Raw genomic sequence first — 11,219 nt, 5'->3', positions numbered from 1 at the left:
GTGCTGGCAAATAACATTTAAAGAGCTGTGAAGTAGCAGCTTACTGTGGCCTTTCCATGTTTTGTTGTTTTACAGCACACACACGGATTTACTGTAATTTGGCAACATTTATGCCATCATCATGATATCTCAGGTATTTTTTATTTATTTTTTATTTTTTACATACAATTAGTAAATTCACAAATTGTAAATGTGACATAAGCAATGCACATCGTACCTCAATGAACAGTATATGACATCAACCAAAGCAGATTTCAGCTGAGGTTAAAAATTGATTATCTGAAATAGACAGGGACAAGATAGACATGTATTTTCAATAATGAAATGTTTTATTTAAAATTAATAAAAATGTATCATATCCATGTCACATCTTGTTTTGAGGAATGAGACAAGGACTCAGGTGCAGGGCATATCGGGCTTTTATTAAACAACAACTACCCCATGATAATAAGTTACATTTATATAGCGCTTTTCTGGGTACTCAACACACTTTACATGGAAGGGTGTGCAGCATCCACCATCCTACCCCCCAAAAAATATGGGCACGAGAGAAGGGGAAACACAAGAGACAGGATGACAGGACTGACATTATGAACTATAAAGCAAATTGATTCTTTGCAGTTGTTGACACTGCAGTAATTATTATTATTTTTTTTTTATTAAACATAATTTACAGTGTAACTTTTTTTGTAATTATTGTGATTCAGTACCTCCGTGCAGGTATAAGGGAATGATATGCTAAGTTTGGGGAATAAAGGGGTAATAACCTGTAAAATTAAATATATATATACTGTAAATATTTAGAAACTAAGTGTCACGGCCCTGCTGGTGTGCCCCGGTTGGCCACCAGATGTCACTGTGTGTGTTAGCACATGGCTTATTGTTTGTTGTTTGTGCCATGTGCTTTCCTGTCTATTGTCTCACCCCACCCTCCTTGTTATCTCATTATTGTTTCATTTACTTCACCTGTGTCCTCCTCGTTTGGCTCCCCATATAGTCTCCTGGTGTCTGCAGTCCTGTGATGTTTCGTTGTTTAATGTCGGATGGTTCATGTCGTGTGTGAGTTCGTGTACATGTACTGTGGTCTCTGCCTGCCTGCCTGTTTTTCCCCTTCGGGGTGGTTTTTGTTCTTTTTTGTTTCTCTTTTATTAAAAAGACCCATTTTCTCCTGCACTTGAGTCCTCGCCTCATCTCTCGACCCATCCCGTGACACTAAGGGGTACCTATTCTAATATTATGTGGTATGTACTGTATGACCTAACAACAATCTTATATTTGCAAGCGATTTAGCAAAAACATACACTGTGTAATTTTTTATAGCCTACAAATATAAAACACGCTAGTAATTGTTTCAATCCAAACGCTTTGTTGAGACTGCTGGGTTAGGAAGCTGACTTGATTTGACCTAATTTGGGTTGATATCAGTAATAAGTAACCCGACGGTCCTGGGTTAGGAATGTAGAGGACGTGAAAGAGAGCATGCAGCAAGTTTTTGTATTTTTATTTTCTATTTTAAAGATAAAAATAAAATTGTAATTATGATATCTGTGTAAATAACCATACATGTTTATTAAGGTGCCTGTCTCGCTTTGATGATGACTGTATTTAATATCATATTAAAGCAGTCTGTACAGTATGCAGTACTGGAAAATGCTGTACATTCAAAGCTGTAGCAAATATCTATAATATCCATAAACATTAAAATAAATCTTGCTGTAATCTTTATATTATATTTATAGAAGGTATTTCATTGTAATACTGTAGACATCTCTATTTCCGTCGGGTGGTGAGAGGTCTTCCTTCCTAAATAAATAAAAATAAATAATTGTACTGATCTTCTTTGCACTGTAATGATTCAGATTGTTAGAGATCGATGTGAATCCTCAGGTTCTGTGATGTTCAAAACTCACCAGCTCTTCTCACACAGATGATCTGAAGAAGAATCACAGTAGGAGCAGCAAACACTGCGATCTCAACAATAATCACAATCACTGCAGGACAGAACAGAGAGAGAGAAGAGAAGGAATCTGTGAACCTGTGAATTGCTTATTAACAATGAACAATTATTGCCTTGATAGTTTCAGTGCATGCAAAGCCATTCCATACCTCTGATTAATGATCCAACAGTCATAGAGGACACAGTTTCTGATGCTGCTTCTGTGGATCATGAATATCAGTTCAGTTCAAACATAACGTGACATTAATAAGACATGCAAAGCTGAAGCTGAGCAGCTGAAGTCATCTCAGTGTTTGGGGTAATGATCCGTAGGTATTTTAGAGATACAAAAACCATACAAGACATACAGATTAATTGTATCCCCATTTGGCTAAACTGCATTATTTAATTATAAAAAGACTGATGAAGTGTGTCAGAGATCATGTACCTTGTGTTGTAGGAGCTGCTGTAGTTTGGCTTGATTTCTCAGAGTTTGAGCTGCTGACTGGAATCAGTGTTGAATCCTTTACACCTGCAGAAGATGAATGTTCAGAGCTTAATTAATTATTATTATTATTATTATTTCCCCAAATATACAATCTGAATGTAAGCTGTGACTAAGACTCAGGCAGCTGTAGCTCACACAAGGAGGAGAAACACAGTCAGCCAAATGTATAAATGTGAGGTGAGATGATATCACTGATGATCTTTGATAATGGAAGTAACAATTTGCTGAGGAACCCTTTTGATCAGAAACGTGAATAATAAACACATGAAGGTATTTATACCTCATGTATATGAGAGTGAAACACAGTGAGCTGCAGACCATAAACCTTCAGTTTCTCCTGAATCAATGACATATATTCTCCTGAAATTGATTAACCTCTTAACTGCCCCCTCCTTTTTTTTTTTTTTTTTTTTTTTTGAACATAGACAATAAAGTGCAGTACTCAAACTTAAATTGTTATAATTCATGAACGCTTTGGAACACAGACCTAAGGTTGGTCTCTTTTTTAAAGACGACAATCAGCAGAACAAAAATTAAAGTTTAAATTGAAATAAAAGTTATAGAAGTTTAAATTTACTGTAAAGACAATGCACTGTACTATTTCTATTTTATAAAAAAATAATATTTTTGGACAAAATAGGTTTTAATCAAAAACTGATATAAAATTAAAGCCATGTGTCTAAATAAGAACTTGTGTGTGTGTGTGTCTTTCAAATTTGAAGTTTATATTAAATAAATAAATAAATAAATTGAGGTTATGATGTAATTTTGTTTAGGCATTACACCACAAATAGCCACTGGGTGCCATTCAAACTCCATTGATTTATTTATGCCTTTTTCTGTCACAAATGTATAAATTTCTCTCTAAACATTACTTCTATCAAAAAATAACCACCAAATATGGAATGTTGAGACTCAGATCTTTCCAACGATATTTATTTTGTCAAGATTATAAAAGTTTTGATTCTGAAAGACAGCAATACATTTTGTAATATGACACTAAGGAGGAGGAGCCTGCTAGAAGATTTTAAAGTACCGTTTCCAGGGTAATGCAATGTCCCATTTGAAAATAGTTTTTGCAGGCTGAATTTTGAGGTTTTAAGCTTTCAAATTATATATAATTTATGATGATTACTAAAACATGTGATAGGCAAAAAAGTAAACTCTTGTCATAAATGAATCTATTACTGTTCCTACAGTTTTTTTTTTTTTAATAACAAACGGTGGCAACATATCCATTTAGGAGTCTTAGACCTTTCCAATGATATATAGTTTGTCTTGATTCGATTAGGATTTAATCGTAATATATTGAAGTAAACTTGTGACAGTTAAGGGCTTAAAGAAATGTAGTTTCTTACCTGAATACTTGACAGTATATGTGGCTGAGGTCTTCAGCTGGTTTCTCTGTGTAACCTGACATCTCCACTCTCTGTTGTGATCTTCATTCAGGAGTGTTGTAGTCAGAGAGCTGAGACACTGTTCTGAGGAGAATATCTGAAATCTGGAGTCTGTCTGCAGATTCACACCAGCCTGATTCACCCAGATCAGATCAATTCCCTCAGAACGAACCAAATAATCACAAGTGAATATATCATAATATAACTGACAGGAGAGAGTCACAGAGCGGCCTGATCTGATCTCAGACTGTGAGGATGATGAAGAGACTGAAACAGAAATCAGACAGAGATTACACGACTGATTCCAGTCTTTTCAGGAACAACAATATTACTGTTTAATTCAACATATAATCATAATATTCACAGAAACACTGACCATGAAGAACATGCAGATAAACATATGAACCAGGTCCTTGTTGTACTTCCTTCACATATTGTTGGCAGGAATACAATCCACAATCTTCTTTTGTGACTTTCTTGATGTTCAGAGAGCAGTCAGAGCCCAGACTCAGTCTCTCATGTCTCTCTGTGTCTTTCTTCTTTATTCCTCCAGCAATCAGTTCAACTGTCTCAGAATGTCTGCTATAGATCCATGTAGTTGATGTGCAGCCAGAAAGAGCATTATTACAGGACAGACGGACATTTTCACCAGAACTGCAGAACACATGAGTCTCATTCACTCCACTGATACCTACAAATAATAATATAATATTAATAATAATAATAATAATAATAATGTGGGTTAATGACTTGATTATGAAATACAGTTTAAATAAACTCTTTGTGTCCTGTTTTAAGCACAAAATGAACCAAGCAGAGTGTAGCGTCAGAACGAGTCAGACAAAACTAAGATTCATTCAGAACATCGAAACATGAGGAGCTGAAATTCCAGGAGAACAGGACAACATCGTAAAGATTCCTATCTCCGATTTCTGGAGCAAGCCTAACCAACAAGCCTCTTCCAGAACAGCTTGCAACATTTAAGACAAAAGAACACTTATTGATAAGTCCAACGTAGGAAGGAGATCGTCAAATTTGGGGTAAATAATCAAGATTAATGGTCAAAGAGATGGCCATCACATGTGTTCCACAAGAGAAATCACAAGCTTCCTTAGATTGACTTTTCCCCCACACATAGAAGACAAAGAACCAGACTGAAATTCCTCTGTCCAAAGAACATGTCTTTTGGTCTCCACAGAACTATACAGAGACTTTCTTTTCATATGCACATAAAACCATCCTAAAGGACATTGCTAGACATAACACTATATTATGTATGTAACCACACATTAGACTATCATGTTTTAAGCACATATTATGTATGTCTTTTTAATAACTATTGAATGACTTTAAGGTTTATTCATGTTTGGTATGTATGAGCTTGACAATTCTAGCTTGAAACGTTTCTTCCAACTGATTCTTTGTCAAATGTATCATATTCTGGTTATAGAAATCACATCCGAAATTATACTTTGCAAGAGTGTGAAAAGTCAGACCATATGACCAGATAACATGCTGATTTATGATGGAAGGAACAACCCTAGCTAAGATAATAGCCTATCTAATTGGTCAAGACACCAGATGGGATGTGTCCAAAAAGCCGAGTTTAAAACCTCAGGACACCATCAAATCGCCCCTTCTTCCCTTCTTCCTTCTGCCCTTCTCCTCTTCTTCTTCTCGCCACCGCGTTTTGACGCTGTTTTAGCGCTCTTTGAGCGTGCTCTGGCCTACAGGCCAGTTGCTACTAACACCATGATGAGAGGAAAACCACCTAGTCTCGTTACTCATTTTATTCTTTTACTTTAGTTTCTTTTCTTTCCGTTGAGTCTCGTGTTCAAAAGTTAAGTTTGCCGCAAAGTCCAGCTCCGACTGCACCCGCTTCAAACTTCAACCAGCAACTGACTCAAGACCATCCTCAGCCAACGCCCAACCATTGGCTTCCCAAGACATCACTTCAAAGACTACTGAACTTCCAGCCAATCACCAACTCGGAAAACCCCTTTCCTGCAACGACGACGAAGACAGAAGGGAATCCCTGTAACACAAGGCAACGCAAGTAAAACAACTCCAGATTCTAACTGAACTGGTGCATTTAATATAAATTTTAGCCTCATTGAGAAACTCAATGCGAGGTTAATTACGTGATTGATGGTTTGTTCAGGTCTATGCAATAGCACATATTGCTATAAACTTGGGATTTCACATTCTCATTCTCTTAAACTCATCCTTTCTCTCTATCTGCAACGTGTGAATGTGTGAATGCGTGTGTTCATGTTAGATTAGCTTATGTCTTAGGTTTATATAAATAAAGTCTTATTTATATTCAAAGAGAAGTATCTTGTGTTTTGTGCTTACAAGTTAATGTCTTAATCTGCCGATCTTGTTACTGTGCTTATTAATAGTGTTTTCACTATATTTTGGATTTTAATATCCAGTGCAGAGTTGATGTTATACGGCTCGTTCAGTGAATCGCTGCCGACTCAGTGATCAGCCGCAGAACAGTGATTCTGTTCAAATTACCTATAAAATCATAAATGATTCCCTTTGAGCTAAATTAAAATTATATTTATGTATCAAACCCTACACAGAGTAAACTGATATTGAACACATGAGTTAACTCACTCACACAAACCCTGAAATCTCTGCTGAATAACACAAACCTTATTTCTTTCATCAGTTGTATTACTATGAAAACATTGTATTGTTTATTTGATGCTAAATATATAAAGTAAAGAAAGACTGATTGAATAAAATAAAATAAAAAATAAATAAAAACCTTAATGGCAATATTGCCATAAACACACACACACACACACATTTGTAAGGAATAATTGATGACGGGCCATTGAATTATTAGAAAAATAATGCACACCCGAGGTGGTGATGCGGTCACGATACAAAGCGGAGTGGCCGTTACACCTCGGGTGTGCATTATTTTTCTAATAATTCAATGGCCCGGAGTTAATTATTCTGCTTATACTATGGTTACCACACCTCAAGACATCGATCAGATGATATCTTTAAAGGGATTCGTCCGGTTTTTCTACTTAAATCGCTATTGTGAGTAGGATTATTTCCCTTTCGAGGGAACTTCGAACTGTGTCCTCTAGGGGTCGCTATGGGGAACGCCGTCAGCGTGACCCGTGTCTGAAACATATATACAAAAACACCACATGTTGGCCGGCGACAGCCTATGACATCACTACCTGCACGACCACAGTATAAAGGGGCGTCGGGAAAATACGTCATTCTCTTCTTCGTCTACAATGACTGTTTTATTTGAAGCGTGCATTCTACTGGTAAGAAAGATTTTCTATTGTTAACTATGGGGAGCACTAGCAAGGTGTTTAAGAGATGTGTGCATCCGTGTCCTCGTTATTTGACACCCGATGACACACACGATCTTTGCGTCTTTTGTTTGGGCGAGGAGCACGCACGCGATTTCCTCGAGGGGGCAATCTGCGTGCACTGTGAGCTTTTTTCTATGAGAAAGCTCCGCTCTCGTCTGTCTCTCTATTCAAGGAAGGAGGGACAGCTGTCTGCTTCCCGCAGCTCAAGACACACTGTTGCCGAGGCATGATGGAGAATGAGCTTGTGGGGATTGCAGGTGGATCTGGCCGGTGAGTTAGAGAGGGGGCTTTCCTTCTCGCCCTCGTCGGCCGCGAACGAGGGTGAGTCGCTGGATGACGATGATGCAATCTCTCTGACATCGTCTGATCCAGCGGCTAGTGCTCTGCTGGGTTATGCCCAGGAAGAGCAGGAGATGTCTGAGGGCGATGAAGTTTAGACTGAGCCTCTCAATCCTCCTGCCCGGCGTATGACGAACTGTTGGAGTTTATGGAACGCGCCCCCCCAGCTCGAGTGAGCCTCCCATTTCTTCCTGATCTCCATGCGGAGGTTGAGAGAGAATGGAAAAAGCCGTTTTCCTCTCGCATTCATAGGTTTCAGCATACCAGTTATGCTAACATTGAGGGGATGCGTGAAAACGGCTATGAGGGGATGCCCCCAGTGGAAGAACCTTTTGGGTTGCTCTCCCTGTTGGTAGAGCTAGCATTGCTCCCCTTATCATAGAGGGTCACCTATGAGCATGCCACTCCCATCTGAGCGTCTGAGTTCCTTCTCATGCTGAGAGTTGGGTTCTACGCTCCTCTAGAGCTCTGTGACCTCTGCTCTTCAGCAGTGGTTTTCAAACCCTGGGTCTTGACCCTCGGGTGAGTCGCGAGACTTAAAAAATGGGTCGCCAGGATGATTTAAGGAAAACGTATGTAACCAGTTCAAGACTCAGGAAAGAAGCAATTAAATAACATAAACAACAAAACAAAAGTAACCGGCAGCCGCCTCAGGTCAGAATCAAATGTGTATTTGTGTTTGCGCTCTGTTTTTGGAGCGTTGTACATTGTAGCAAATCAGAGACATATCTGTTGAACGCAATGGCCAATCAGAGGAGCTTTAGTGAGTCAGAATCCACTCACCGCTCAGAACGCGAGTGTTCTGTTCAGTCCAGAGATTATAATAAACAAAGTGTAGGTGATGTAAATAAGAGATTAACTGTGCTGTGTTTACAGATTCCTTGATTATAGCGGAATTAGAGATCGCGATAAACTGAAATGTGACCGCTTTTTAAGGAAGCACACTTTGCATTTTTTTTTTTTTGTTGTATTCAGAATTTGAATAAAAGTTTGTTTTTTCATGCTGATAAGAGGACCAATGTGGCGTACTAAGTTGCAACAAACTTTCGGAAGTGACATCCACATATTCTCTCGAAATCGCAATGACATTGTGATAATCATAACTATGGACTGCACAAAATATGATATGTCAGAATAGATGTGCATGAAGGCAAGCACCTTCACTAATTGCAGAAGCACCGACAGTGATTTGATTTTGGAACAGAACATCCTTCCGGAGCTCTACTGTGGGACTCGAGATCGGTCTGTAGCGCAGTTGTCTTTGCTTCCTTCCTTCCTTCTTTCTTTCTATATAAATATATATACATATATATATATATATATACACTGTATATATATATATATATATATATATATATATATATATATGGGTCGCGTCAATTTAAAAAGACAAAAATAGGGTCGCTCTGAAAAAAGTTTGAAAACCACTGCTCTACAGAACAATCCATGTTATGGTAAGTGGGCACGCTAGTCTCTGTGCACTTTCTGAAAGCCACGTTGTGGTAAGATCGCACACTAAGTGTTTTGCGGTCTTTCTAAAATCCTGTATGGTATGGGTTACGCGCTGCGGCTTCGTGCCCTTTTTTGGAGTCGGTCAGGCCCCGGTTTCACCTTGGACCCCACTCTACTTATGTATCCCCAGTGATACTGACTTGAACAGGGTGTTGCTACCAAGGATCTGTTGAGACAGTTCCTTCAGCAAGCTCATGCAGAGCAAGCAGTAGCCCCTGGGTGACAGGCCAAGACCGAGTTACTATCCTATGTGCTTGGTCATATCCCCTTAAAGGAATCTCTGCTTCTGATTCCAAGCCCTTGAGCTCTGCCCTGGGTCCAGGAGGCCCGGCCCCTAACAGGTAAGTTCTGGAGTACCCCTAGAAGACACAGTGTCTCGTTCCCTACTCAGGGAACCATGGTTACATATGTAACCTGAGACGTTCTTCCGCATCTCATCCAACGCCTCTTTTGCTAGTTCCAAAATGTCATTTTAAACCATAACGGAGGCTTGAGCCGTTGATAGCAGACTAATGCAGTTAATAATGAAGTTATTAGAAAGAGAGCGAGAGAGACAGCGACACACAGAGAAAGAGAAAGAAAGAAAAAGAGAGAGAGAGAGATTTTTTTTTTTTTAATTTTAAGTTCACCTTTATTTTTACAATTAGTTTACATTATATGATAACATTTCTTTTTTTTCAAAACATCAAAACAAACTCATCATCATGCAATGTACATAATACTTAATTTATTCCCCATAATTCCATAAACTTTGTCAATTAATCTATCAGCTTTTAGTATGCATACTCCACTCTCAATCGAGATGCTACAAGCCCCAAAAACATGGGTACAACACTTACTGCTCCTTGCCCCAACAATTTATTGTTCCTTGTCTTCCAAATGGCTAATTTTGCAGTACCAGATAAAAAAAAAATCATTAAAACCAACACATTTTTCTTTCTCTCACTTGTGGATGTTTAATACGCCACATATCTAAAAGTTCTCTCTCTTTAATTATTTTTGATAATTGAGATGAAGATTGCAAATGAGGTTCTTCATTGATACGGTCAATGGTAAATTCTTCAGTACAATTCCAGTCACCTCCCATAATTATGTTGCCATCATTCGAACACTGTTTAAGAACATTACTCAACATACTGAAAAAAATACTCGCTCCTGCCCCACATTGGGTGCATAAACTGACCTGCTGTAAAATGGTGCTGTTAAAATCACTGACATCAAGGTTCATCGTTGACTGCATGTTTATTTTCAGTATTTGAATCTTCTTTGCTGCAGGGATTGAAATAATCAAATCAGTCATTTGCAACAGTGGCCACTGTAGTAGGATCACGTAAACAACAGCAAACAAAGAGGTTTTCTTACCAGTGCCACAGAGAAATTTGAGTTTCTTTGAACATGATACATCAGCCCATAGATTATATAGCAAATCCAGTTGCGCACAATATTCAACTCCCCGTCCATTATTGGGTTCGTGGGTCCCCCAAGCCGTGAATACAGAGCTACTCTGATCTGACCACTTCCAGCTGTCTCTGTATAAACCCATGAAAGCTGATTCCTCGTTACTGTTGAGCAGCAGCTGCTTTAGTTTTGTGTTCTCAGCTTGGTTTTCTATTGTAGCCAGATCCGTGTGAAACAGTCTGCAGTAGTTTAAAGCGTCTCTCCAACTTTTCTTCTCTCGGATGAAGACAGTTTTATTGCTTGTGGCTGAGGACATATAGTTAATTTAGATATTCTGTTTATTTAGTTATATATGAATATCCAAAATACAGCAAAAAATAATAACATTTGGACATATTTTTACTATTTCAAATAGCTGTTTTCTATTAAAATACATTTTAAAATGTAATTTATTCCTGTGATTTCAAAGCTGAATTGTAAGCATCATCACTTCAGTCACATGATCCTTCAGAAAACACTTTAATATTCTGATTTGCTGCAAAAAAAACACACTTGAAATATTAATATTTTGTAACATAATAAATATATTTATCATCACTTTCGATCAATTTAATGCATTTTTGCTAAATAAAAGTGTTAATTTTTGTTTTTGTTTTTTTTAAATGGCTCCAAACATGTGAATGTTATAATGTATAATGTTACAAAAGCTTTTTATGTCAGATAAATGCTGGTCTTCGGATCTTTCTATTCATCAAATAATCCCGAGGAAAAAAAAAGCA

At 37.9% G+C, this 11,219-nt stretch overlaps 1 protein-coding gene across 1 annotated transcript; it reads right to left on the bottom strand.

The window, feature by feature from the left end:
* Positions 1–1,747: 1,747 nt before the first annotated feature.
* Positions 1,748–5,866, bottom strand: LOC131543506 (uncharacterized; the record flags this gene model as incomplete). Its single annotated transcript, XM_058780892.1, has 5 exons — positions 1,748–1,803; positions 1,911–2,045; positions 3,803–4,108; positions 4,218–4,525; positions 5,853–5,866. Coding segments are annotated over 5 exons (819 nt in total), but the record flags the coding sequence as incomplete, so codon positions are not given.
* Between the last annotated feature and the right edge of the window lie 5,353 nt (positions 5,867–11,219).

Source organism: Onychostoma macrolepis, chromosome 07 (assembly GCF_012432095.1).
Source record: "Onychostoma macrolepis isolate SWU-2019 chromosome 07, ASM1243209v1, whole genome shotgun sequence".
Lineage (NCBI taxonomy): Eukaryota > Metazoa > Chordata > Actinopteri > Cypriniformes > Cyprinidae > Onychostoma > Onychostoma macrolepis.
This window is presented reverse-complemented; position numbering and strand designations above follow the sequence as displayed.